Raw genomic sequence first — 27,730 nt, forward strand, 5'->3', positions numbered from 1 at the left:
GCCGCGGGGCATGGTGGGAAGGAGGCGGCCCCTGCCGCGAGGGCTGCTGGGAAAGGGGCCCGCGCCGGGGTGGAGGCGGCTGGGAGCCAGTCCGCCGCCCCGATTGGCTGCTGCGCATCACGCGGCCCATCCCGGAAGCGCCGCGGCCGCGCCGCTCTGCCCCGCGGTCCTCCGGCGCCTCGCTGCGCTGCGGAGGACGGCGCCTTGATTGGCTGGCGCGGGTCACGCGGCCCATCCCGGAAGCGCCGCGGCCGCGCCGCTCTGCCCCGCGGTCCTCCGGCGCCTCGCTGCGCTGCGGGAGGGAGGCGGGAACGCGCAGGCGCGGCTGCCCTTCGCGCATGCGCGAGAGGGGGGGCGTCCCGCCGGGCCGTACCAACTGCGCGGGGGGGGGGGGGCGCCTGTGCAGGAGTCGCTTCCCCCCCCCAATCCCGCCCCCCACCCCATGTCATAACCGGAGGCGGAGAAGATAATCCCACCGCTTAACCGAGCCGGCCCCGCCCCCTGCGCGAGGCCCCGCCCCTCTGCCCGCCACGCTTCTCTCCCCCCCCCACCCCCCGCGCCACGTGGTAGCGTCCGGCGGGGAGGGGGGGGCGGAAGAGGGCGGGGCGGCTCTTAAAGGGGCAGCGGCAGGAGCGGCGGGGCCGGTGCTGGGCGCGGGCGGCGGCGGCCGGGGGGACCCGGGGGGCGCCGCGGCCATGGCGGAGGGCGAGAACATCTTCCTGTTCGTGCCCAACGTCATCGGTGAGCGCCGGGGCGCGGGTGGGGGGGGGTCGGGAGGGGGTGGGGGGGCTGTGGGGCGGATGTGGGGGGCTGTGGGGTGCTGTAGAGGGATGTGGGGTGCTGTGGGGCGGATGTGGGGGGCTGTGGGGGGCTGTAGAGGGATGTGGGGTGCTGTGGGGGGGTGTAGGGTGCTGTGGGGCAGATGTAGGGGGCTGTGGGGTGCTGTGGGGCAGGTATAGGGGGATGGGGGTGCTGTGGGGTGCTGTAGGGGGGTGTAGGGTGCTGTAGGGGGGCTGTGGGGCGGATGTAGGGGGCTGTGGGGCAGGTATAGGGGGCTGTGGGGTGCTGTGGGGCAGGTATAGGGGGATGGGGGTGCTATGGGGTGCTGTAGGGGGGTGTAGGGTGCTGTAGGGGGCTGTGGGGTGCTGTAGGGGGCTGTAGGGTGCTGTGGGGCAGGTATAGGGGGATGTGGGGGCTGTGGGGCGGATGTAGGGGGCTGTGGGGTGCTGTAGGGGGCTGTGGGGTGCTGTGGGGCAGGTATAGGGGGATGTGGGGGCTGTGGTGTGCTGTAGGGGGCTGTGGGGTGGATGTAGGGGGCTGTGGGGTGCTGTAGGGGGCTGTAGGGTGCTGTGGGGCAGGTATAGGGGGATGTGGGGTGCTGTGGTGTGCTGTAGGGGGCTGTGGGGTGGATGTAGGGGGCTGTGGGGTGCTGTAGGGGGATGTGAGGTGCTGTGGGGCAGGTATAGGGGGATGTGGGGGCTGTGGGGCGGATGTGGGGTGCTGTGGGGCAGGTATAGGGGGAAGGGGGGTGCTGTGGGGTGCTGTAGGGGGCTGCGGGGCGGAGGCAGGGCCATGTGGGGTGCTGGGGGGGGCTATGGGGTGCTGTAGGGGGACGTGGGGTGCTGTAGGGGGGTGTGGGGCAGATGTGGGGTGCTGTAGGGGGCTATGGGGTGCTGTAGGGGGGCGTGGGGCAGATGTGGGGTGCTGCGGGGGGGCTATGGGGTGCTGTAGGGGGCTATGGGGTGCTGTAGGGGGACGTGGGGTGCTGTAGGGGGCTATGGGGTGCTGTAGGGGGGTGTGGGGCAGATGTGGGGTGCTGTGGGGGGGCTATGGGGTGCTGTAGGGGGACGTGGGGTGCTGTAGGGGGCTATGGGGTGCTGTAGGGGGGCGTGGGGCAGATGTGGGGTGCTGCGGGGGGGCTATGGGGTGCTGTAGGGGGACGTGGGGTGCTGTAGGAGGACGTGGGGTGCTGTAGGGGGACGTGGGGCGGCCGTGGGGTGCTGCGGGGGGGGGCTGTAGGGGCGGTGGGGCGGCCGTGGGGGCCGCGGGGGGGGTGCCGTGGGGGGCCGCGGGGCGGCGGCAGGGCCGTGCGGGGTGCCGGGGGCGGAGCCGTGGGGCGGCGCGCCCCCCGACCCCCGCCTGCCCCCCAGGGTACGTGCGCCTGGGCCTGGCCGCCCTCTCCTGCTGCCTCATGCCCCGCCGGCCGGGGCCGGCCGCCGCCTGCTACGTCCTCAGCGGCCTCCTCGACGCCCTCGACGGCCACCTCGCCCGGCGCCTCGACCAGGGTGGGCGGGGCCTGGGGCCCGGGGGGCGGGGCTGGGGGTGGGGGGCGGGGCTTGGGCGCCGGGGGGCGGGGCTTGGGCGGTGGAGGTGGAGGCAGGGCGGTGTTGCAGGGGTGTCTCCTCCTGGGGGCGTGGCTTGGGCACAGGGGGCGTGGCTTTGGCACAGGGGGTGTGGCTTGGGGTGCTGGAGGTGGGGCTTGGGTGCAGGGGGCGGGGTTGGGCCCTGGAGGGGGAGGTGGAGGCAGGTCGGTGTTTCAGGGGTGTCTCCTCATGTGGGCGTGGCTAGGGCACAGGGGGCGTGGCTTGGGCACAGGAGGCGGGGCTTGGGGTGCTGGAGGCGTGGCTTGGGTGCAGGGGGCGGGGTTGGGTCCCGGTGTGGGAGGTGGAGGCGGGGTGGTGTTGCAGGGGGGGGGGTGTCTCCTCCTGGGGGCGGGGCTTGGTGCAGGGGGCGGGGCTTGGTGCAGGGGGCGGGGCTTGGGCGCCGGGGGGGCGGGGCTGGGTCCCGGTGCGGGAGGTGGAGGCGGCGTGGTGTTGTGTGTGGGGGGGTGGTCTCCTCCTGGGGGCGGGGCTTGGTGTAGGGGGCGGGGCTTGGTGTAGGGGGCGGGGCTTGGGTGCAGGGGGCGGGGTTGGGCCCTGGTGGGGGAGGTGGAGGCGGGGCGGTGTTGTGGGGGTGTCTCCTCCTAGGGGAGGAGCTTGGTGTAGGGGGCGGGGCTTGGTGCAGGGGGCGGGGCTTGGGCACGGGGTGGGGTTGGGCCCCGGTGGGGGAGGTGGAGGCGGGGCGGTGTTGCGGGGGGGAGGGTCTCCTCCTGGGGGCGGGGCTTGGTGCAGGGGGCGGGGCTTCTCCAGATCTTGCAGTGAGGGGGCGGGGCCTGGCCCGGTGGGGGCGGGGCAGGGCAATGCCAAGGTGTTTCCTCCTGGGGGTGGGGCTTATAGGTGGGGCGGGGCTTCTCCTTGGGGGTGGGGTCTACTGTCTGGGGGCGTGGCTTCTGCTTGGGGGCGAGACCAGAGCCATAGACAGCAGTCTAAGGTTCAGGGGGTGGGGCTTTGCTTTGGGGGCGGGGCCTAGGATGTAGGGGGTGGACCATTTCCTTGGGGGGTGGGGCTTCTTCTTGGGGGGTGGGGCCTATGCTGTAGGGGTGGAGCATCTCCTTGGGGGCGGGGTCTACACTGCAGGGGGTGGGGCTTATCCTTGGGGGCGGGGCCTAAGATGTAGGAGGTGGTGCTTCTCCTTGGGGGTGGTGCTTATCGTTGGGGGCGGGGCCTAAGCTGTAGGGGTGGAGCTCCTCCTTGGGGGCGGGGCTTAAGTTGTAGGGGCAGGGCTGCTTCTTGGGGGTGGGGCTTATCATTGGGGGCGGGGCTTAAGATGTAGGGGTGGGGGTCCTCATTGGGGTGGAGCTTATCCTTGGGGGCGGGGCTTAAGATGTAGGGGTGGGGCTCCTCGTTGAGGGTGGAGCTCCTCCTTGGGGGCGGGGCTTAAGCTGTAGGGGTGGTGCTTCTCGTTGGGGGTGGGGCCTAAGATGTGGGGGCGGGGCCTAAGTTTTGGGGGCGGGGCTTCTCCTTGGGGGTGGGGCCTAAGTTTTGGGGGCGGGGCTCCTCGGGGGGGCGGGGCCTGGTCTCTATTAAGAGTCGCCTGGTTGCCTGGGGAGGGGCGGGGGCCCAGCAGGGTGGGCGGGGCCCAGCAGGGTGGGCGGGGCCCAGCAAGGGGGGGCGGAGCCCACCCCGTACCAGAGAGCGGGGCTTCCCCTTGCAGCGGGGCTTGAAGGGAGAAGGAGGGGGGGGGTGCGGAGCTGCTGGGGGGGCGGAGCCGGTGGGAGGGGGCGGAGCCGGTGGGAGGGGGCGTGGCTGACGGTGGCCACGCCCCTCCCCTCCCCCAGGCACCCGCTTCGGGGCGCTGCTGGACATGCTGACGGACCGCTGCGCCGCCATGGGGCTCCTGCTCAACCTGGCGCTGCTCTACCCGCCCGCCGCCCCCCTCTTCCTCCTGGTCACCGCCCTGGACGTCGCCAGCCATTGGCTGCACCTGCACAGGTGGGCGGGGCCTCCCCCCCCCCCGGCCGGCCCCATGGCTCCTCCCCCCCCCCCCCCGCCAACCCCTGCCTGTTCCCGTCACGGCAGCGCGGCGCTCCAGGGCGGCCAGAGCCACAAGAGCATCGGGGCCGACGGCAACCGCTTCCTGCGCCTCTACTACGGCTCCCGGGTGGGTCCGCCGGCGGCCCAGCATGCACCCGGGCGGGGGGCGGGGTCCGCCGGTGTCCCAGCCTGCACCGGGGCGGGGGGCGGGGTCCTCCGGTGTCCCAGCCTGCACCGGGGCGGGGGGCGGGGTCTTCCGGTGTCCCAGCCTGCACCGGGGCGGGGTCCTCCAGGGTGGGGTCCTCCGGCGGCCCAGCTTGCACCGGGGTGGGGGTCCTCCGGTGTCCCAGCATGCACTGGGGCGGGTCCGCCGGCGGCCCAGCCTGCACCGGGGCGGGGGGCGGGGTCCTCCGGTGTCCCAGCCTGCACCGGGGCGGGGTCCTCCAGGGTGGGGTCCTCCGGCGGCCCAGCTTGCACCGGGGTGGGGGGGTCCTCCGGTGTCCCAGCATGCACTGGGGCGGGTCCGCCGGCGGCCCAGCCTGCACCGGGGCGGGGGGCGGGGTCCTCCGGTGTCCCAGCCTGCACCGGGGCGGGGTCCTCCAGGGTGGGGTCCTCCGGCGGCCCAGCTTGCACCGGGGTGGGGGTCCTCCGGTGTCCCAGCATGCACTGGGGCGGGTCCGCCGGCGGCCCAGCCTGCACCGGGGCGGGGGGCGGGGTCCTCCGGTGTCCCAGCCTGCACCGGGGCGGGGTCCTCTGGGGTGGGGTCCACCGGCGGCCCAGCATGCACTGGGGTGGGGGGTGGGGTCCGCCGGTGTCCCAGCATGCACTGGGGCGGGTCCGCCGGCGGCCCAGCCTGCACCGGGGCGGGGGGCGGGGTCCTCCGGTGTCCCAGCCTGCACCGGGGCGGGGTCCTCCAGGGTGGGGTCCTCCGGCGGCCCAGCTTGCACCGGGGTGGGGGTCCTCCGGTGTCCCAGCATGCACTGGGGCGGGTCCGCCGGCGGCCCAGCCTGCACCGGGGCGGGGGGCGGGGTCCTCCGGTGTCCCAGCCTGCACCGGGGCGGGGTCCTCTGGGGTGGGGTCCTCCGGCGGCCCAGCTTGCACCGGGGTGGGGGTCCTCCGGTGTCCCAGCATGCACTGGGGCGGGTCCGCCGGCGGCCCAGCCTGCACCGGGGCGGGGGGCGGGGTCCTCCGGTGTCCCAGCCTGCACCGGGGCGGGGTCCTCTGGGGTGGGGTCCACCGGCGGCCCAGCATGCACTGGGGTGGGGGGTGGGGTCCGCCGGTGTCCCAGCATGCACTGGGGCGGGTCCGCCGGCGGCCCAGCCTGCACCGGGGCGGGGGGCGGGGTCCTCCGGTGTCCCAGCCTGCACCGGGGCGGGGTCCTCCAGGGTGGGGTCCTCCGGCGGCCCAGCTTGCACCGGGGTGGGGGTCCTCCGGTGTCCCAGCATGCACTGGGGCGGGTCCGCCGGCGGCCCAGCCTGCACCGGGGCGGGGGGCGGGGTCCTCCGGTGTCCCAGCCTGCACCGGGGCGGGGTCCTCTGGGGTGGGGTCCACCGGCGGCCCAGCATGCACTGGGGTGGGGGGTGGGGTCCGCCGGCGGCCCAGCATGCACTGGGGTGGGGTCCTCTGGTGTCCCAGCGTGCACCGGGGCGGGGGGGCGGGGTCCTCCGGTGTCCCAGCATGCACCGGGGTGGGGGGTGGGGTCCGCCGGTGTCCCAGCATGCACTGGGGGGGGGGTCCTCCGGTGTCCCAGCCTGCACCGGGGCAGGGGACGGGGTCCACCGGTGTCCCAGCGTGCACTGGGGTGGGGGGCGGGGGTCTGCCGGTGTCCCAGCATGCACTGGGGTGGGGTCCTCCAGTGTCCCAGCATGCACCGGGGTGGGGGGCGGGGGTCCTCCAGTGTCCCAGCATGCACCGGGGGGGGGGGGCGGGGGTCCGCCGGTGTCCCAGCATGCACCGGGGTGGGGGGTGGGGGTCCGCCGGTGTCCCAGCATGCACTGGGGTGGGGGGTGGGGGTCCGCCAGTGTCCCAGCATGCACTGGGGTGGGGGGTGGGGGTCCTCCGGTGTCCCAGCCTGCACTGGGGTGGGGGGGGGGGTCCTCCGGCGGCCCAGCATGCACTGGGGTGGGGGGCGGTACGTGGGGGTCTTGGAGGGGTTTTGAGGGGTCCCAGGGGGAGTTGGGAGGGGTCTTGGGGGGCGTTTGGGGCTCTGAGATGGTAGTTGGGGGTCCCAGGGGGTATATGTGGCGCCCGGGGGGTGTTTGGGGTGGGGTCGGGGGGGTATGTGGGGGTCCCGGGGGGTATGTGGGGGTCTGGGGGGGCTTTTGGGGTGGGGTCGGGGGGGTATGTGGGGGTCCCGGGGGGTATGTGGGGGTCTGGGGGGGCTTTTGGGGTGGGGTCGGGGGGGTATTTGGGGGTCTGGGGGGTGTTTGGGGTGGGGTCAGGGGGGTATGTGGGGGTCCTGGGGGGTTTTTTGGGGTCACGGGGGGTATGTGGGGGTCCCAGGGGGGGTATTTGGGGGTCTGGGCGGTATGTGGGGGTCCCAGGGGGTACTTGGGGGTCCTGGGGGTGTATTTGGGGGTCCTGGGGGGTATTTTGGGGTCTGGGGGGTATTTGGGGTTCCAGGAGGTATGTGGGGGTCCTGGGCGGTATGTGGGGGTCCTGGGGGGTACTTGGGGGTCCTGGGGGTGTATTTGGGGGTCCTGGGGGGTATTTGGGGGTCTGGGGGGGTATGTGGGGCTTCCAGGAGGTATGTGGAGGTCTGGGGGGGTATGTGGGGGTCCTGGGGGGGTATTTGGGGGTCCTGGGGGCTATTTGGGGGTCCTGGGGGGGGTATATGGAGGTCCCAGGGGGTATGTGAGGGTCCTGGGGGGGTATGTGGGGGTCCCGAGAGGGGTATTTGGGGGTCTGGGCGGTATGTGGGGGTCCCAGGGGGTACTTGGGGGTCCTGGGGGTGTATTTGGGGGTGCCGGGGGGGTATTTTGGGGTCCCGGGGGGTATTTGGGGTTCCAGGAGGTATGTGGGGGTCCTGGGGGGTACTTGGGGGTCCTGGGGGTGTATTTGGGGGTCTGGGGGGTATTTGGGGGTCCCAGGGGGTATGTGGGGGTCCGGGGGGGTATGTGGGTGTCCTGGGGGTGTATTTGGGGGTCCTGGGGTGTACTTGGGGGTCCTGGGGGGGTATATGGAGGTCCCAGGGGGTATGTGAGGGTCCTGGGGGGGGTATGTGGGGGTCCCAGGGGGTGTATTTTGGGGTCTGGGCGGTATGTGGGGGGTCCAGGGGGTATTTTGGGGTCTGGGGGGGTATTTGGGGGTCCCAGGGGGTACTTTGGGGTCCTGGGGGGTACTTGGGGGTCTTGGGGGTATTTTGGGGTCTGGGGGGTATGTGGGGGTCCTAGGGGGTACTTGGGGGTCCTGGGGGTGTATTTGGGGGTCTGGGGGTATTTTGGGGTCCCAGGGGGTATGTTGGGGTCCTGGGGGGGTATGTGGGGGTCTGGGGGGGCATTTGGGGTGGGGTCGGGGGGGTATGTGGGGGTCCCGGGGGGGTATGTGGGGGTCCTGGGGGTGTATTTGGGGGTCTGGGGGGTATTTTGGGGTCTGGGGGGGTATGTGGGGGTCCCAGGGGGTATGTGGGGTCCTGGGGGTGTATTTGGGGGTCTGGGGGGTATTTTGCGGTCCCGGGGGGGTCCTTGAGGGTCCTGGGGGGGGTCTGTGGGGTGAGTTCGGGGGGGTATTTTGGGGTGACCCCCCCACCCCCCCCGCAGCCCCTCCTGTTCCTGCTCTGCGCCGGCAACGAGGGGTTTTACTGCAGCCTCTACCTGCTGCGCTTCGGCGAGGGGCCTGCTGGTGGGCACTGGGGGGACTGGGAGGGACTGGGGGGGACTGGGGGGGTGCTGGTGGGCACTGGGGGGGGCTGGGGGGGACTGGGGGGGGACTGGGGGGGTGCTGGTGGGCACTGGGGGGGCTGGGGGGGGTCTGGGGGGGTTTTACTGCAGCCTCTACCTGCTGCGCTTCGGCGAGGGGCCTGCTGGTGGGCACTGGGGGGACTGGGAGGGACTGGGGGGGGACTGGGGGGCACTGGGGGGGTGCTGGGGGGGTCTGGGGGGACTGGGGGGGGTCTGGGGGTGTTTTACTGCAGCCTCTACCTGCTGCGCTTCGGCGAGGGGCCTGCTGGTGGGCACTGGGGGGACTGGGAGGGACTGGGGGGGACTGGGGGGGTGCTGGGGGGAACTGGGGGGGGCTCGGGGGGTGCTGGGGGGACTGGAGGGGGTCTGGGGGGGTTTTACTGCAGCCTCTACCTGCTGCGCTTCAGCGAGGGGCCTGCTGGTGGGCACTGGGGGGACTGGGGGGGACTGGGGGGGTGCTGGGGGGGTGCTGGGGGGACTGGGGGGGTGCTGGGGGGGGTGCTGGGGGGGGTTTTACTGCAGCCTCTACCTGCTGCGCTTCGGCGAGGGGCCTGCTGGTGGGCACTGGGGGGACTGGGGGGGACTGGGGGGGACTGGGGGAGTGCTGGGGGGGGGTCTGGGGGGGGTCTGGGGGGGTTTTACTGCAGCCTCTACCTGCTGCGCTTCGGCGAGGGGCCTGCTGGTGGGCACTGGGGGGACTGGGGGGCACTGGGGGGGGTCTGGGGGGTGCTGGGGGGACTGGGGGGGGACTGGGGGGGCTGGGGGGGGTGCTGGGTGGGACTGGGGGGTCTGGGGGGGTCTGGGGGGGTTTTACTGCAGCCTCTACCTGCTGCGCTTCGGCGAGGGGCCTGCTGGTGGGCACTGGGGGGACTGGGAGGGACTGGGGGGGACTGGGGGGACTGGGGGGGTGCTGGGTGGGACTGGGGGGGTGCTGGTGGGCACTGGGGGGTGCTGGGGGGGGACTGGGGGGGTTTTACTGCAGCCTCTACCTTCTGCGCTTCGGCGAGGGGCCTGCTGGTGGGCACTGGGGGGACTGGGAGGGTGCTGGGGGGGGACTGGGGGGGTGCTGGGGGGGACTGGGGGAGCACTGGGAGAACTGGGAGCGGCACGAGGCCGCACTGGGAGGGCTGTGGCCGGAGGGGGGGGTCCGGGGGGGCACTGGGAGCACTGGGAGGGCTGTGGCCGGAGGGGGGGTCCGGGGGGGTACTGGGAGCACTGGGAGGGCTGTGGCCGGAGGGGGGGCTCCGGGGGGGCACTGGGAGCACTGGGAGGGCTGTGGCCGGAGGGGGGGTCCGGGGGGGCACTGGGAGGGCTGTGGCCGGAGGGGGGTACTGGGGGCACTGGGGGCACTGGGAGGGCTGTGGCCGGAGGGGAGGTCCGGGGGGGCACTGGGAGGGCTGTGGCCGGAGGGGGGGGTCCGGGGGGGCACTGGGAGCACTGGGAGGGCTGTGGCCGGAGGGGGGGGTCCGGGGGGGTATTGGGGGGCACTGGGAGGGCTGTGGCCGGCGTGGGGGGTCCGGGGGGGATACTGGGGGGCACTGGGAGCACTGGGAGGGCTGTGGCCGGAGGGGGGGCTCCGGGGGGGCACTGGGGGGCACTGGGAGGGCTGTGGCCGGAGGGGGGGGTCCGGGGGGGCACTGGGAGCACTGGGAGGGCTGTGGCCGGAGGGGGGGGTACTGGGGGGCACTGGGAGCACTGGGAGGGCTGTGGCCGGAGGGGGGGGTCCGGGGGGGCACTGGGAGCACTGGGAGGGCTGTGGCCGGAGGGGGGGTACTGGGGGGCACTGGGAGCACTGGGAGGGCTGTGGCCGGAGGGGGGGGTCTGGGGGGGTCCCACAGCCCCCCCCCCCGCAGTGCTGCCCGGACGCCTGGGCCTGCTCCGGGGGGGGCTGTGGCCGGAGTGGGGGTCCGGGGGGGTACTGGGGGGCACTGGGAGCACTGGGAGGGCTGTGGCCGGAGGGGGGGGTACTGGGGGGCACTGGGAGCACTGGGAGGGCTGTGGCTGGAGGGGGGGGTCCGGGGGGGCACTGGGAGCACTGGGAGGGCTGTGGCCGGAGGGGGGGGTACTGGGGGCACTGGGAGCACTGGGAGGGCTGTGGCCGGAGGGGGGGGTACTGGGGGGCACTGGGAGCACTGGGAGGGCTGTGGCCGGAGGGGGGGGTCCGGGGGGGTCCCACAGCCCCCCCCCCCCCGCAGTGCTGCCCGGACGCCTGGGCCTGCTCCGGGGGGGGCTGTGGCCGGAGTGGGGGTCCGGGGGGGTACTGGGGGGTACTGGGAGCACTGGGAGGGCTGTGGCCGGAGGGGGGGGTACTGGGGGGCACTGGGAGCACTGGGAGGGCTGTGGCCGGAGGGGGGGTCCGGGGGGGTACTGGGGGGCACTGGGAGCACTGGGAGGGCTGTGGCCGGAGTGGGGGCTCCGGGGGGGCACTGGGGGGCACTGGGAGGGCTGTGGCCGGGGGGGGGGTCCGGGGGGGCACTGGGAGCACTGGGAGGGCTGTGGCCGGGGGGGGGGTCCGGGGGGGCACTGGGAGCACTGGGAGGGCTGTGGCCGGAGGGGGGGGTCCGGGGGGGTCCCACAGCCCCCCCCCCCCGCAGTGCTGCCCGGACGCCTGGGCCTGCTCCGGGGGGGGCTGTGGCCGGAGTGGGGGTCCGGGGGGGTACTGGGGGGCACTGGGAGCACTGGGAGGGCTGTGGCTGGAGGGGGGGGTCCGGGGGGGCACTGGGAGCACTGGGAGGGCTGTGGCCGGAGGGGGGGGTACTGGGGGGCACTGGGAGCACTGGGAGGGCTGTGGCCGGAGGGGGGGGGTCCGGGGGGGTCCCACAGCCCCCCCCCCCCCGCAGTGCTGCCCGGACGCCTGGGCCTGCTCCGGGGGGGGCTCTGGCCGGAGTGGGGGTCTGGGGGGGTACTGGGGGGCACTGGGAGCACTGGGAGGTCTGTGGCCGGAGGGGGGGTCCGGGGGGGCACTGGGAGCACTGGGAGGGCTGTGGCCGGAGGGGGGGGTCCGGGGGGGTACTGGGGGGCACTGGGAGCACTGGGAGGGCTGTGGCCGGAGGGGGGGGTACTGGGGGGCACTGGGAGCACTGGGAGGGCTGTGGCTGGAGGGGGGGGTCCGGGGGGGCACTGGGAGCACTGGGAGGGCTGTGGCCGGAGGGGGGCTCCGGGGGGGCACTGGGGGGCACTGGGAGCACTGGGAGGGCTGTGGCCAGAGGGGGGAGTCCGGGGGGGCACTGGGAGCACTGGGAGGGCTGTGGCCGGAGGGGGGGGTACTGGTGGGCACTGGGGGGACTGGGAGGTCTGTGGCCGGAGGGGGGGTCCGGGGGGGTATTGGGGGGCACTGGGAGGGCTGTGGCCGGAGGGGGGGGTCCGGGGGGGTCCCACAGCCCCCCCCCCCCCGCAGTGCTGCCCGGACGCCTGGGCCTGCTCCGGGGGGGGCTGTGGCTGGAGTGGGGGTCCGGGGGGGTACTGGGGGGCACTGGGAGCACTGGGAGGGCTGTGGCCGGAGGGGGGTACTGGGGGGCACTGGGAGCACTGGGAGGGCTGTGGCCGGAGGGGGGGTCCGGGGGGGGCACTGGGAGCACTGGGAGGGCTGTGGCCGGAGGGGGGGCTCCGGGGGGCACTGGGAGCACTGGGAGGGCTGTGGCCGGAGGGGGGGGTCCGGGGGGGCACTGGGAGCACTGGGAGGGCTGTGGCCGGAGGGGGGGGTACTGGTGGGCACTGGGGGGACTGGGAGGTCTGTGGCCGGAGGGGGGGGTCCGGGGGGGTATTGGGGGGCACTGGGAGGGCTGTGGCTGGAGGGGGGGGTCCGGGGGGGCACTGGGAGCACTGGGAGGGCTGTGGCCGGAGGGGGGGGTACTGGGGGGCACTGGGAGCACTGGGAGGGCTGTGGCCGGAGGGGGGGTCCGGGGGGGTCCCACAGCCCCCCCCCCCCCCCCCCGCAGTGCTGCCCGGACGCCTGGGCCTGCTCCGGGGGGGGCTGTGGCTGGAGTGGGGGTCCGGGGGGGTACTGGGGGGCACTGGGAGCACTGGGAGGGCTGTGGCCGGAGGGGGGGTACTGGGGGGCACTGGGAGCACTGGGAGGGCTGTGGCCGGAGGGGGGGTCCGGGGGGGCACTGGGAGCACTGGGAGGGCTGTGGCCGGAGGGGGGGCTCCGGGGGGGCACTGGGAGCACTGGGAGGGCTGTGGCCGGAGGGGGGGGTCCGGGGGGGCACTGGGAGCACTGGGAGGGCTGTGGCCGGAGGGGGGGGTACTGGTGGGCACTGGGGGGACTGGGAGGTCTGTGGCCGGAGGGGGGGGTCCCGGGGGGGTATTGGGGGGCACTGGGAGGGCTGTGGCTGGAGGGGGGGGTCCGGGGGGGCACTGGGAGCACTGGGAGGGCTGTGGCCGGAGGGGGGGGTACTGGGGGGCACTGGGAGCACTGGGAGGGCTGTGGCCGGAGGGGGGGGTCCGGGGGGGTCCCACAGCCCCCCCCCCCCCCCCCCGCAGTGCTGCCCGGACGCCTGGGCCTGCTCCGGGGGGGGCTCTGGCTCTGCGCCCCCGCCGCCGCCCTCAAAGCCGCCCTCAACCTGCTGCAGCTGCTGGCGGCCGCCCGCCGCCTCGCCGCCCTCGACGCCGCCGAGCGGGCCAAGCGCCGCTGACCCCCCCCGGGACCCGCCCCCAAATCCTCCCTGGGACCCCCCCGCCGGGACTCCCCCCAAATCACCGGGGGGACCCCCCCCAAATCCTCCCTGGGACCCCCCCCAAATCACCCCCGGGACCACCCACCCGGGACCCCCCCCAAATCCTCCCTGGGACCCCCCCCGGGAGCCCCCCAAATCACCGGGGGGACCCCCCCACCAAATCCTCCCTGGGACCCCCCCAACCACCCCCGGGACCCCCCCAAATCCTCCCTGGGACCCCCCCGCCGGGACCCCCCCAAATCATCGGGGGGACCCCCCCAAATCCTCCCTGGGACCCCCCCCGAGGACTCCCCCCAAATCACCGGGGGGACCCCCCCAAATCCTCCCTGGGACCCCACCCGAGGACTCCCCCCAAATCACTGGGGGGACCCCCCCAAATCCTCCCTGGGACCCCCCCAACCACCCCCGGGACCCCCCCTCAAATCCTCCCTGGGACCCCACCCGGGAGCCCCCCAAATCACCGGGGGGACCCCCCCAAATCCTCCCTGGGACCCCACCCGGGAGCCCCCCAAATCACCGGGGGAACCCCCCAAATCCTCCCTGGGACCCCACCCGGGACCCCCCCAAATCACCGGGGGGACCCCCCCAAATCCTCCCTGGGACCCCCCCTTATATCCTCCCGGGAGCCCCCCCAGATCCCTCCCGGCCCCCCCCCCCAAATCACCCCAGAACCCTCCTCCAAACACCCCCGGGGACCCCCCCCAAATCACCTGGGGTCCCCCCCCAAAACCTCCCGGGATCCCCCCCCGGGGGTCCCCCCCAGACCCCCCCAAATCCTCCTGGGGTCCCCCCCAAAACCCCCCCGGATCCCCCCTCCCGGACCCCCCCAAATCCCCCCTCCCGGGTCCCCCCCCCAATCTCCTAGATTTCCCCCCAAACCCCCCCCAGCCCCCCCCAAAACCCCCTCGGATCCCACCCCAAAACCCCCCAGCTCCCCCCCAAAACACTGGACCCCCCCCTCAAAACCCCCAGACCCCCACCCAAAATCCCAGAGCCCCCCCAAAACCCCGGATCGCCTCCAAGCCCCCCGCATCCCCCCCCAAAACACTGGATTCCCCCCCCCAAACCCCCGGATCTTCCCACCCCCAGAACCCCCCCCAAAATCCTCAGATCCCCCCCCAAGACCCCCCCCCCCTTTCTGCGCGGCCAATAAACCCCCCAAAACCCTGCTGCAGCCTCACGTCTCATCACTGGGGGGCTGGGGGGCCCAGGCGTCCGGGTGCATCAGGAGTGTCCCCCCCCCCCAATTCGGGGTGCTGGGGGGGGGCCAGGCGTCCGGGTGCATCAGGAGTGCCCCCCCCCCCCAATTCGGGGTGCTGGGGGGGCCCAGGCGTCCGGGCGTCGTGAGCCTCTGATTTGGGGTTGGGAGGGCCCAGGCGTCCGGGTGCATCGAGAACTCCCCCCCCCCCCAAACTGGGTGCTGGGGGGGGCCCAGGTGTCCGGGTGATGTGAGCCTCTGATTTGGGGTTGGGGGGCCCAGGTGTCCGGGTGCGTCGAGACCCCCCCCCCCCAAATTGGGTGCTGGGGGACCCAGGTGTCTGGGCACCGTGAGCCTCTGATTTGGGGTTGGGGGGCCCAGGCGTCCGGGTGCGTCGAGACCCCCCCCCCCCAAATTGGGTGCTGGGGGGCCCAGGCGTCCGGGTGCTGTGAGCCTCCAATTCAGGATTGGGGGGGGCCCAGGTGTCCGGGCTGGAGGTTGGGTGCCCCCCCCCCATGGGGCCCAGGCGTCCGGGACAAAGGGGTTGGGGGGGGGGTCTCTCGCCGCGGGGCCCAGGCGTCCGGGGCCGGTGGGGGGTGGGGGGGGGGATCTCTCACCGCGGGGCCCAGGCGTCCGGGGCCGGTGGGGGGGGGGGGGGTCTCTCGCCACAGGGCCCAGGCGTCCGGCTCCGTGCAGGCAGCGTTTATTGTCATGCGCCGATACAAACCCGCCCCCCCCACCCCCAAAATCCCCCCAACTCCCCCCAAAAGCCCCCTTCAAGCCCCACCCCCACCCCCCCCCGGTCCCCGGACGTGCAAAAAAAAAAGGGGGGGGGAGGCGGGACCCCCCCCCCCAGGGCCGCGATTTGGGGGGGGGGAGCGGATGGACGGACGGATGGACGGATTGGGGGGGGGGGTCCCCGTCTCTGGGACAGATGGACGGATGGGACCCCCCCCCCGCCCCGGCCCCGATCCGGGACGGACGGACGGACCCCCATCTCTGGGATGGACAGACCGACGGACAGACCCCCCCCCCCCCGCCCCAGATCCGGGACGGATGGACGGACGGATCGGGGCTGGATCCAGGACGGACGGACGGACGGATCCAGGATCGACAGATCCAGGACGGACGGACGGACGGACGGATCCAGGACGGATGGATCCGGGTCTGGTGGATCCAGGACAGACGGATCCGGGTCCAACTGATCCAGGACAGACGGACGGACGGACAGACGGATCCAGGATGGACGGATCCGGGTCTGGTGGATCTGGGACAGACGGACGGACGGATCCAGGACGGACGGATCTGGGTCCGTTGGATCCAGGACGGACGGACGGACGGATCCAGCATCGATGGATCCAGGACGGATGGACGGACGGATCCAGGACAGACGGATCCGGGTCCAACTGATCCAGGACAGACGGACGGACGGATCCAGGACGGACGGATCCGGGTCCGGTGGATCCAGGACGGACGGACGGACGGATCCAGGACGGACGGATCCGGGTCCAACTGATCCAGGACAGACGGACAGACGGATCCAGGACGGACGGATCCGGGTCTGGTGGATCCAGGACGGACGGACGGACGGATCGGGGCTGGATCCAGGACGGACGGACGGACAGATCCAGGACGGACGGATCTGGGTCCGTTGGATCCAGGATGGACGGACGGACGGATCGGGGCTGGATCCAGGACAGACGGACGGACGGATCCAGGACGGACGGACGGACAAGGCGGGGGGGGGGGGTCCCCATCTCCGGGATGGGTGGCCAGGACCCCCCTCCCCCCCCCCCCCCCCCCCCCCTGGATCTAGGACAGACGGACGGATCCGGGTCCAACTGATCCAGGACGGACGGACGGACGGATCCAGGACGGCGGCTTCACTGAAACACTGGGGGGGGGGGAGGCAGCACGGGGACCACCGGGGGGATTTGGGGGAGAATAAGGGGGATTTGGGGGGAAACAAGGGGGATTTGGGGGTCCCAGGGAGGGGTTTGGAGTCCCCGAGGGGGATTTGGGGGGAAACAAGGGGGATTTGGGGGGCCCGGGGAGGGGTTTGGGGGGGAACAAGGGGGATTTGGGGTCCCAGGGATGGATTTGGGGTCCCCAAGGGGGATTTGGGGGAGAATAAGGGGGATTTGGGGTCCCCGAGGTGGATTTGGGGGGAAACAAGGGGGATTTGGGGGTCCCGGGGAGGGGTTTGGAGTCCCCGAGGGGGATTTGGGGGGGAACAAGGGGGATTTGGGGTCCCCGAGGGGGATTTGGGGGGGAACAAGGGGGATTTGGGGGGCCCGGGGAGGGGTTTGGGGGGGAACAAGGGGGATTTGGGGTCCCAGGGATGGGTTTGGGGTCCCCAAGGGGGATTTGGGGGAGAATAAGGGGGATTTGGGGTCCCCGAGGGGGATTTGGGGGGAAACAAGGGGGATTTGGGGGTCCCGGGGAGGGGTTTGGAGTCCCCGAGGGGGATTTGGGGGGGAACAAGGGGGATTTGGGGTCCCCGAGGGGGATTTGGGGGGGAACAAGGGGGATTTGGGGTCCCTGAGGGGGAATTGGGGGGAAACAAGGGGGATTTGGGGGGCCCGGGGAGGGGTTTGGGGTCCCAGGGAGGGATCTGGGGGGAAACAAGGGGGATTTGGGGTCCCCGAGGGGGATTTGGGGGGAAACAAGGGGGATTTGGGGTCCCAGGGAGGGGTTTGGGGTCCCCGAGGGGGATTTGGGGGAGAATAAGGGGGATTTGGGGTCCCCGAGGGGGATTTGGGGTCCCAGGGAGGGGTTTGGGGTCCCCAAGGGGGATTTGGGGGGAAACAAGGGGGATTTGGGGGTCCCAGGGAGGGATTTGGGGGTCCCCGAGGGGGATTTGAGAGGAAACAAGGGGGATTTGGGGTCCCTAAGGTGGATATTGGGGTCCCCGAGGGGGATATGGGGGGTCCCACAGAGGCATTTGGGGGGGAACAAGGGCGGTTTGGGGGTCTTGGGGGGATTTGGTGGGCCCAGGGGTGGTTTTGGGGGTCGTGGGGAGCCATTTTGGGGTCTCAGGAGTGATTTTGGGGTCCCGGGGCTGATTATAGGGGTTTTGGGGATCGCAGGGATGAGTTGGGGGTTCCCAGGTGTTTTTTGGGGGTCCCAGGGTGGTTTTGGGGGTCCCAGGGCTGATTGTGGGGGTTCCTAGGGTCATTTTGGGGGTCCCAGGTGGGTTTTGGGGGGTCCTAGGGGTGATTTTGGGGGCCCAAGGGGTGGGTTTGGGGGTCCTGGGGGCCATTTTGGGGTCTCAGGGGGTATTTGGGGGTGCCAGGGGTGATTTGGGGGGTCTGAGGGGTTATTTTGGGGGTCCCAGGGGTGATTATGGGATCCCGGGGCTGATTATAGGTGTTCGCATGGTGGGTTTTGGGGTCCCACGGGTCATTTTGGGGTCTCAGGGCCCATTGTGGGGGTCACAGGGCTGAAGGTGGGGGTCCCTATGGGGGTTTTGGGGTCCCAGGAGTGATTTGGGGGGTTCCTAGGTCGTTTTGGGGGTCCTCAGTTGGGTTTTGAGGGGTCCAGGGGTGATTTAGGGGTTGCCAGGTGGATTTTGTTGCTCCCAGGGGTGGTTTTGGGGGTTCCAGAGCCCATTGTGGGGGGTGCCAGGGGTGATGTGGGGGTCCCAGGGGTGGATTCTGGGGGTCCCAGGGCCACTTGGGGGGTCCCAGGGCTGATTGTGGCGGTCTGGGGGTGATTTGGGGGTGCCGGGTGGTGATTTTGGGGGTCGCAGGGGTGGGTTTTGGGGTGCCAGGGCTGATTTTGGGGGTCCTAGGGCCCATGGTGGGGGTCCCAGGGTCATTTTGGGGGTCCCAGGGCATATTTTGGGGTCCCAGGGGTGGGTTTTGGTGGTCCCAGAGCCCCTTGTGGGGGTCCCGGGGGCCATTGTGAGGGTCCCCGGGCAGATTTTGGGGTCCCAGGGTTGAGTTTTAGGGGTCCCAGGGGTGAGTTTGGGGGTCTCAGGGCCCACTGTGGGGGTCCCAGGGCTGATTGTGGGGGTCCCAGGGCCCATAGTGGGGGACCCAGGGGCAATCTGGGATCCCAGGGCCGATTTTGGGGGTCCTGGGACCCATTTTGGGGGTCCTGGGGGTGACGTGGGGGTCCTGGGGGTGGGTTTTGGGGGCCCAGGGGTGATGTGGGGGTCCCAGGGCTGATTTTGGGGGTCCCAGGGGTGACATGGGGATCCCAGGGCTGATTTTGGGGGTCCCAGGGCCCATTGTGGGGGTCCCGGGGGTGGGTTTTGGGGGTCCCGGGGGTGATTTTGGGGGTCCCGGGGGTGGATTTTGGGGGTGCCGGGGGTGATGTGGGGGTCACAGGGGTGACATGGGGGTCCCGGGGCTGATTTTGGGGGTCCCAGGAGTGACGTGGGGGTCCCAGGGCTGATTTTGGGGGTCCCGGGGCCCATTGTGGGGGTCATGGGGCCCATTTTGGGGGTCCCAGGGGTGCCGTGGGGGTGCCGGGGGTGGGTTTCAGGGGTCCCAGGGGTGCCAGGGGGGTGCCGGGGGTGCAAGGGCGGTGCCGGGGGTGGGTTTCAGGGGTGCCGGGGGTGCCAGGGGGTGCCGGGGGTGTGTTTTGGGGGTCCCAGGGCTGATTTTGGGGGTCCAGGGCCCATTGTGGGGGTGCCAGGGGTGGGTTTTGGGGGTCCCAGGGCTGATTTTGGGGGTCCAGGGCTCATTGTGGGGGTCCCAGGGGTGCCGTGGGGGTGCCAGGGGTGGGTTTCGGGGGTCCCAGGGCTGATTTTGGGGGTCCAGGGCCCATTGTGGGGGTGCCGGGGGTGGGTTTTGGGGGTCCGAGGGCTGGTTTTGGGGGTCCCAGGGCTGATTTTGGGGGTCCAGGGCTCATTGTGGGGGTCCCAGGGGTGCCGTGGGGGTGCCAGGGGTGGGTTTCGGGGGTCCCAGGGTTGATTTTGGGGGTCCAGGGCCCATTGTGGGGGTCCCAGGGGTGGGTTTTGGGGGTCCAGGGCTGATTTTGGGGGTCCAGGGCCCATTGTGGGGGTCCCAGGGGTGCTGGGGGGTCCCGGGGGTGGGTTTCGGGGGTCCCAGGGCTGATTTTGGGGGTCCAGGGCTGATTTGGGGGTCCAGGGCCCATTGTGGGGGTCCCAGGGGTGCCAGGGGGGTGCCGGGGGTGCCGGGGGTGGGTTTTGGGGGTGCCGGGGAGGTGCCGGGGGTGGGTTTCGGGGGTCCCAGGGCTGATTTTGGGGGTCCAGGGCTGATTTTGGGGTCCCAGGGGTGGGTTTCGGGGGTCCCAGGGCTGATTTTGGGGGTCCAGGGCTGATTTTGGGGTCCCAGGGGTGGGTTTCGGGGGTCCCAGGGCTGATTTTGGGGGTCCAGGGCTGATTTTGGGGTCCCAGGGGTGGGTTTTTTGGGGGTCCCAGGGCTGATTCCGGGGTCCCAGGGCCCATTTTGGGGCTCCCAGGGCTGATTTTGGGGGTCCAGGGCTGATCTTGGGGGTCCAGGGCCCATTGTGGGGGTGCCGGGGGTGGGTTTTCGGGGGTCCCAGGGCTGATTCTGGGGTCCCAGGGCCCATTGTGGGGGTCCCAGGGGTGGGTTTTGGGGGTCCCAGGGCTGATTTTGGGGGTCCAGGGGTGGGTTTCGGGGGTCCCAGGGCTGATTTTGGGGTCCAGGGCCCATTGTGGGGGTCCCAGGGCTGATTTTGGGGGTCCAGGGCTGATTCCGGGGTCCCAGGGCCCATTTTGGGGGTCCAGGGCTGATTTTGGGGGTCCCAGGGCTGATTCTGGGGTCCCAGGGGTGGGTTTCAGGGGTCCCAGGGCTGATTTTGGGGGTCCCAGGGCCCATTGTGGGGGTCCCAGGGGTGGGTTTCGGGGGTCCCAGGGCTGATTTTGGGGGTCCAGGGCTGATCTTGGGGTCCCAGGGCCCATTGTGGGGGACCCAGGGGTGCAGGGGGGGTGCCGGGGGTGCCGGGGGTGGGTTTTGGGGGTGCCGTGGGGGTGCCGGGGGTGGGTTTTGGGGGTCCCAGGGCTGATTTTGGGGATCCAGGGCTGATTCTGGGGGTCCAGGGCCCATTGTGGGGGTCCCAGGGGTGGGTTTCGGGGGTCCCAGGGCTGATTTTGGGGATCCAGGGCTGATTTCGGGGCCCCAGGGGTGGGTTTTTCGGGGGTCCCAGGGCTGATTTTGGGGGATCCAGGGCTGATTTTGGGGTCCCAGGGGTGGGTTTTGGGGGTCCCAGGGCTGATTTTGGGGTCCCAGGGCCCATTGTGGGGGTGCCGGGGGTGGGTTTTGGGGGTCCCAGGGCTGATTTTGGGGGATCCAGGGCTGATTTTGGGGTCCCAGGGGTGGGTTTCGGGGGTCCCAGGGCTGATTCTGGGGTCCCAGGGCCCATTTTGGGGGTCCCAGGGCTGATTTTGGGGGTCCAGGGCTGATTTTGGGGTCCCAGGGGTGGGTTTCGGGGGTCCCAGGGCTGATTCCGGGGTCCCAGGGGTGGGTTTTGGGGGTCCCAGGGCTGATTTTGGGGGTCCAGGGCTGATTTTGGGGTCCCAGGGCCCATTTTGGGGGTCCAGGGCTGATTTTGGGGGTCCCAGGGCTGATTCTGGGGTCCCAGGGGTGGGTTTCAGGGGTCCCAGGGCTGATTTTGGGGGATCCAGGGCTGATTTTGGGGTCCCAAGGGTGGGTTTCGGGGGTCCCAGGGCTGATTCCGGGGTCCCAGGGGTGGGTTTTGGGGGTCCCAGGGCTGATTTTGGGGTCCCAGGGCCCATTTTGGGGGTCCCAGGGCTGATTTTGGGGGTCCAGGGCTGATCTGGGGGTCCCAGGGCCCATTGTGGGGGTGCCGGGGGTGGGTTTGGGGGTCCCAGGGCTGATTTTGGGGGATCCAGGGCTGATTTTGGGGTCCCAGGGGTGGGTTTCGGGGGTCCCAGGGCTGATTCTGGGGTCCCAGGGCCCATTTTGGGGGTCCCAGGGCTGATTTTGGGGGTCCAGGGCTGATTTTGGGGTCCCAGGGCCCATTTTGGGGGTCCAGGGCTGATTTCGGGGTCCCAGGGCCCATTGTGGGGGTCCCAGGGCTGATTTTGGGGTCCCAGGGCTGATTTCGGGGTCCCAGGGCCCATTGTGGGGGTGCCGGGGGTGGGTTTCGGGGGTCCCAGGGCTGATTTTGGGGGATCCAGGGCTGATTTTGGGGTCCCAGGGGTGGGTTTCGGGGGTCCCAGGGCTGATTCCGGGGTCCCAGGGGTGGGTTTCGGGGGTCCCAGGGCCCATTGTGGGGGTCCCAGGGCTGATTTTGGGGTCCCAGGGCCCATTGTGGGGGTCCCAGGGCTGATTTTGGGGGTCCAGAGCCCATTGTGGGGGTGCCGGGGGTGGGTTTTGGGGGTCCCAGGGCTGATTTTGGGGGTCCAGGGCTGATTTTGGGGGTCCAGGGCCCATTGTGGGGGTGCCGGGGGTGTGTTTCGGGGGTCCCAGGGCTGATTTTGGGGTCCCAGGGCCCATTGTGGGGGTCCCGGGGGTGGGTTTTGGGGGTCCCAGGGCTGATTCCGGGGTCCCAGGGCCCATTGTGGGGGTCCCAGGGCTGATTTTGGGGTCCCAGGGCCCATTGTGGGGGTGCCGGGGGTGCCGGGGGGGTCACAGGGGTGCTGGGGGGGTCCCGGGGGTGGGTTTTGGGGGTGCCGGGGGTGGGTTTCGGGGGTCCCAGGGCTGATTTTGGGGGTCCAGAGCCCATTGTAGGGGTGCCGGGGGTGGGTTTTGGGGGTCCCAGGGCTGATTTTGGGGGTCCAGGGCTGATTTTGGGGGTCCAGAGCCCATTGTGGGGGTCCCGGGGGTGCCGGGGGGGTGCGGGGGGTGGGTTTCGGGGGGCGGGGGGCGCACTCACGGCCGAAGTTGAGGGCGCAGGAGGCGGCGACGAGCAGCCCCCCGCCCAGCAGGGCCACCGCCGCCAGCAGCTTGGCCACCCGGCCCAGGCGCCGGGCGCCCTCGGCGTCGCCCCGCTGCAGGCTGTGCCGGGCCTGGGCCCCCCCCGGCGTCAGCCCCCCGCCCCGCCCCACGGCGCCCCCTCGCCTGCCCCATTGCGCCCCCTCGCCTGCCCCACTGCACCCCTCGCACCCCCTCGTGCCCCCTTGCACCATGCATTGCATCCCATCGCCGCCCCCTTGCACCCCATCGCCTGCCCCATTGCGCCCCCTTGCACCCCCTCGCCTGCCCCACGGCGCCCCCTCGCCTGCCCCATTGCGCCCCCTCGCCTGCCCCGTTGCACCCCTCGCACCCCCTCGTGCCCCCTTGCACCATGCATTGCACCCCATCGCCTGCCCCATTGCGCCCCATCGCCTGCCCCATTGCGCCCCCTTGCACCCCCTCGCCTGCCCCACTGCGCCCCCTCGCGCCCCCTTGCACCCCATTGCACCCCCTCGCCTGCCCCATTGCATCCCACCCCCTGCCCCATTGCACCCCCTCGCACCCCCTCGCCTGCCCCATTGCATCCCAACGCCTGCCCCATTGCACCCCATTGCACCCCATCGCCTGCCCCATTGCATCCCACCCCCTGCCCCATTGCACCCCCTCGCACCCCCTCACCTGCCCCATTGCATCCCACCCCCTGCCCCCTTGCACCCCCTTGCACCCCATCGCCTGCCCCATTGCATCCCACCCCCCGCCCCATTGCACCCCCTTGCACCCCATCGCCTGCCCCATTGCATCCCATCGCCTGCCCCATTGCGCCCCATCGCCTGCCCCATTGCGCCCCCTTGCACCCCCTCGCCTGCCCCACTGCGCCCCCTCGCGCCCCCTTGCACCCCCTCGCCTGCCCCATTGCATCCCACCCCCTGCCCCATTGCACCCCCTTGCACCCCCTCGCGCCCCCTTGCACCCCCTCGCCTGCCCCATTGCACCCCCTCCCACCCCCTCGTGCCCCCTTGCACCATGCATTGCATCCCATCGCCTGCCCCATTGCACCCCATCGCCTGCCCCATTGCGCCCCCTTGCACCCCATCGCCTGCCCCATTGCATCCCACCCCCTGCCCCATTGCACCCCCTTGCACCGCATCGCCTGCCCCATTGCATCCCACCCCCTGCCCCATTGCACCCCCTTGCACCGCATCGCCTGCCCCATTGCATCCCAACGCCTGCCCCATTGCACCCCATTGCACCCCATCGCCTGCCCCATTGCACCCCCTTGCACCCCCTTGCACCCCCTTGCACCCCCTCGCCTGCCCCATTGCATCCCACCCCCTGCCCCACTGCACCCCCTCGTGCCCCCTCCCGCCCCCTCGTGCCCCCTTGCACCATACATTGCACCCCATCACCTGCCCCATTGCATCCCACCCCCTGCCCCACTGCACCCCCTCGTGCCCCCTTGCACCATACATTGCACCCCATCACCTGCCCCATTGCATCCCACCCCCTGCCCCATTGCACCCCCTTGCACCCCACCCCCTGCCCCATTGCACCCCCTCGCACCCCCTTGCACCATGCATTGCACCCCATCGCCTGCCCCACTGCACCCCCTTGTGCCCCCTCGCGCCCCCTCGTGCCCCCTTGCACCATGCATTGCACCCCCTCGCCTGCCCCATTGCACCCCATCGCCTGCCCCATTGCACCCCCTTGCACCCCCTTGCCTGCCCCCTTGCACCCCATCGCCTGCCCCACTGCGCCCCCTCCCGCCCCCTTGCACCCCCTCGCCTGCCCCACTGCGCCCCCTCGTGCCCCATTGCACCCCCTTGCACCTCATCGCCTGCCCCACTGCGCCCCCTTGTGCCCCATTGCACCCCCTTGCACCCCCTCACCTGCCCCACTGCGCCCCCTCCCGCACCCCCCCTCGTGCCCCCTTGCACCCCCTCGCCTGCCCCACTGCACCCCCTCGTGCCCCCTCGCACCCCCTTGCACCCCATCACCTGCCCCATTGCATCCCACCCCCTGCCCCATTGCACCCCCTTGCACCCCATCGCCTGCCCCATTGCACCCCCTCGTGCCCCCTTGCACCCCCTCGCACCCCCTCGCCTGCCCCATTGCACCCCATCGCCTGCCCCACTGCACCCCATTGCACCCCCTCGCCTGCCCCATTGCATCCCACCCCCTGCCCCACTGCACCCCCTCGCGCCCCCTCCCGCCCCCTCGTGCCCCCTTGCACCATACATTGCACCCCATCGCCTGCCCCATTGCATCCCACCCCCTGCCCCATTGCACCCTATTGCACCATGCATCGCACCCCATCACCTGCCCCATTGCACCCCACTGCCTGCCCCATTGCACCCCACCCTGTGCCCCATTGCACCCCGCCACCTGCCCCATTGCACCCCGCACCAACCCCCCAACCCTGCACCCCCTCGCACCGCACGTTGCATCCCGCCGCCTGCCCCGTTGCACCCCGTTATCCGCCCCACTGCACCCCATGCCGCCCCCCGACGCTGCCCCCCACTGCCCCACGCCTTTCCCCCCCCCCCACGCCACCCCCCCGGCCCCGCTCACCATGATGGCGTAGACGAAGGCCACGATGTTGATGGGCCAGATGGGGCAGAAGCAGGCCAGGGCCGCCAGCAGCACGTAGTCAGGGGGCTTCTCCCCGCCGGAGACCACCGCCGAGGGCCGGCGGCTGCCCCCCGGCGCCCCCCCGTTCTCCTGGGGGCCGCCCCCCACCGCCACCGTCACTGTCCCGGTGCTCGGGGGCTCTTGGGGGGCTGCGGGGGGGTCCTGGGGGGCAGTTGTGGGGCTCGAGGGGTCTTTAGGACCCTGGGGAGCAGCTGGGAGGTCTTGGGGGTCTTTAGGACCCTGGGGGGCAGTTGTGGGGCTCGAGGGGTCTTTAGGACCCTGGGGAGCAGCTGGGAGGTCTTGGGGGTCTTTAGGACCCTGGGGGGCAGTTGTGGGGCTCGAGGGGTCTTTAGGACCCTGGGGAGCAGCTGGGAGGTCTTGGGGGTCTTTAGGACCCTGGGGGGCAGTTGTGGGGCTCGAGGGGTCTTTAGGACCCTGGGGAGCAGCTGGGAGGTCTTGGGGGTCTTTAGGACCCTGGGGGGCAGTTGTGGGGCTCGAGGGGTCTTTAGGACCCTGGGGGGCAGCTGGGAGGTCTTGGGGGTCTTTAGGACCCTGGGGGGCAGTTGTGGGGCTCGAGGGGTCTTTAGGACCCTGGGGAGCAGCTGGGAGGTCTTGGGAGTCTTTAGGACCCTGGGGGGCAGTTGTGGGGCTCGAGGGGTCTTTAGGACCCTGGGGGGCAGCTAGGGGGATCTGCAGGGCAGTTATGGGGCTCGAGGGGTCTTTAGGACCCTGGGGGGCAGTTAGGGGGCTTTGGGGGTCCTCAAGGTCCTGGGGGGTGGCTATGGGGCTCGGGGGGTCTTTAGGACCTTGGGGGGCAGTTAGGGGGCTCTGGGGGTCCTGAGGGTCCTGGGGGACATCTGGGGGTCCCTGGGGGTCTTTAGGACCCGGGGAAGCAGCTGGAGGGGCTTTAGGACCCTGGGGAGCAGCTGGGGGTCCCTGGGGGGCAGCTGGGGGGCCATGAAGGTCTTGAGGGGCAGCTGGGGGGGCCTGGGGGTCTTTAGGACCCTGAGGGTCTTGGGGGTCCTGGGGGGCAGCAGGGGGTCCCTGGGGGTCTTTAGGAACCTGGGGGGCAGCTGGGGGTCCCTGGGGCTCCTGGGGGGCAGCTGGGGGGCTCGGAGTGTCTTGGGGGTCCTGGGGGGCAGCTGGGGGGGCCTGGGGGTCTTGAGGGGCAGCTGGGGGGGTCTGGGGGTCTTTAGGACCCTGGGGGTCTTGGGGGTCCTGGGGGGCAGTTGGGGGGCTTTGGGGGTCTTGGGGGGCAGGTGGTGGAGTCTGGGGGTCTTTAGGACCCTGGGGGTCTTGGGGGTCCTGGGGGGTAGTTGGGGGGCTTTGGGGGTCTTGGGGGGCAGGTGGGGGGGTCTGGGGGTCTTTAGGACCCTGGGGGGTCTTGGGGGTCCTGGGGGGCAGCTATAGGGTTCTGGGGGGCAGCTGGGGGGGTCTGGGGGTCTTTAGGACCCTGGGGGTCCTGGGGGGCAGCTATGGGGTTCTGGGGGGCAGCTGGGGGGGTCTGGGGGTCTTTAGGACCCTGGGGGTCTTGGGGGTCCTGGGGGGTTGCCGTGGGGCTGGGGGCAGCCATGGGGCCCGGGGGGGCAGCCGGGGGGCGGCGTGGGGCAGCGCCGGGGGGGTCCGTCTGCGCCGGCCGGGGGCGTCCGCCATGGGGGGCAGGATGGGCTGGGGGGCAGAGGGGGGGTGAGGGGCGCTGGGGGGGGCCCTGCCCCATAGCGCCCCCATAACCCCCCCCCAGCCCCACACCGCGGGGTCCCCCCAGACCCATACCACCCCATACCTGCCCCATAGCACCCCATAACCCCCCCCAGCCCCACACACCGCGGGGTCCCCCCAGACCCATACCACCCCATACCTGCCCCATAGCGCCCCCATAACCCCCCCCTGCCCCACACCATGGGGTCCCCCAGACCCACAGCACCCCATACCTGCCCCATACCTGCCCCATAACCCCCCAGCCCCACACCATGGGGTCCTCCAGACCCACAGCACCCCATACCTGCCCCATAGCACCCCATAACCCCCCCCAGCCCCACACCGCGGGGTCCCCCAGACCCATAGCACCCCATACCTGCCCCATAGCACCCCATAGCACCCCCATAACCCCCCAGCCCCACACCATGGGGTCCGCCAGACCCATAGCACCCCATAACCCCCCCCAGACCCACACCATGGGGTCCCCCAGACCCATACCACCCCATAACCCCCCCAGACCCACACCATGGGGTCCCCCAGACCCATAGCACCCCCATACCTGCCCCATAGCACCCCATAAACCCCCCAGCCCCACACCATGGGGTTCCCCAGACCCATAGCACCCCATACCTGCCCCATAGCACCCCATAAACCCCCCCAGACCCACACCGCGGGGTCCCCCAGACCCATAGCACCCCATACCTGCCCCATAGCACCCCCATAAACCCCCCAGACCCACACCATGGGGTCCCCAGACCCATACCACCCCATACCTGCCCCATAGCACCCCATAAACCCCCCCAGCCCCACACCATGGGGTCCCCCAGACCCATACCACCCCATACCTGCCCCATAGCACCCCCATAACCCCCCCAGACCCACACCATGGAGTCCCCCAGACCCATAGCACCCCATACCTGCCCCATAGCACCCCATAACCCCCCCCAGACCCACACCATGGGGTCCCCCAGAACCATAGCACCCCATTCCTGCCCCATAGCACCCCATAGCACCCCCATAACCCCCCCAGACCCACACCATGGGGTCCCCCAGACCCATACCACCCCATACCTGCCCCATAGCACCCCCATAACCCCCCCAGACCCACACCATGGAGTCCCCCAGACCCATAGCACCCCATACCTGCCCCATAGCACCCCATAACCCCCCAGCCCCACACCATGGGGTCCCCCAGACCCCATACCACCCCATACCTGCCCCATACCTGCCCCATACCACCCCCATAACCCCCCCAGACCCACACCATGGGGTTCCCCAGACCCATACCACCCCATACCTGCCCCATAGCACCCCCATAACCCCCCCAGACCCACACCATGGGGTCCCCCAGACCCATACCACCCCATACCTGCCCCATAGCACCCCCATAACCCCCCCCAGACCCACACCATGGAGTCCCCCAGAC

General features: G+C 71.7%; 2 protein-coding genes across 3 annotated transcripts; one reads left to right on the top strand and one right to left on the bottom strand.

Moving 5' to 3' along the window:
* Positions 1-591: 591 nt before the first annotated feature.
* CDIPT (CDP-diacylglycerol--inositol 3-phosphatidyltransferase) lies at positions 592-14,088 on the top strand. 2 transcript variants are annotated; one of them, XM_068923341.1, is made up of 6 exons: positions 592-741; positions 2,151-2,285; positions 4,157-4,310; positions 4,398-4,479; positions 8,111-8,192; positions 12,734-14,088. In XM_068923341.1, the coding sequence occupies exons 1-6, from the start codon at positions 696-698 to the stop codon at positions 12,883-12,885; spliced, it is 651 nt and encodes a 216-aa protein (XP_068779442.1). In that variant the 5' UTR covers positions 592-695; the 3' UTR covers positions 12,886-14,088. The 2 variants fall into 2 exon arrangements, with proteins under 2 accessions (XP_068779442.1, XP_068779443.1); XM_068923342.1 differs by lacking the exon at positions 2,151-2,285 and having other exon boundaries at positions 608-741.
* Positions 14,089-15,035: 947 nt separating this feature from the next.
* LOC138063522 (basic salivary proline-rich protein 1-like) lies at positions 15,036-26,473 on the bottom strand. Its single transcript, XM_068923138.1, has 4 exons — positions 26,465-26,473; positions 24,547-25,824; positions 21,959-22,091; positions 15,036-16,019 (listed from the first exon to the last, which is right to left on the bottom strand). Exons 1-4 carry the CDS (start codon positions 26,471-26,473, stop codon positions 16,009-16,011), a joined length of 1,431 nt encoding a protein of 476 aa, XP_068779239.1. The 3' UTR covers positions 15,036-16,008.
* Between the last annotated feature and the right edge of the window lie 1,257 nt (positions 26,474-27,730).

The sequence above is a fragment of the Struthio camelus genome, chromosome 32 (genome assembly GCF_040807025.1).
Source record: "Struthio camelus isolate bStrCam1 chromosome 32, bStrCam1.hap1, whole genome shotgun sequence".
NCBI classification, from domain to species: domain Eukaryota; kingdom Metazoa; phylum Chordata; class Aves; order Struthioniformes; family Struthionidae; genus Struthio; species Struthio camelus.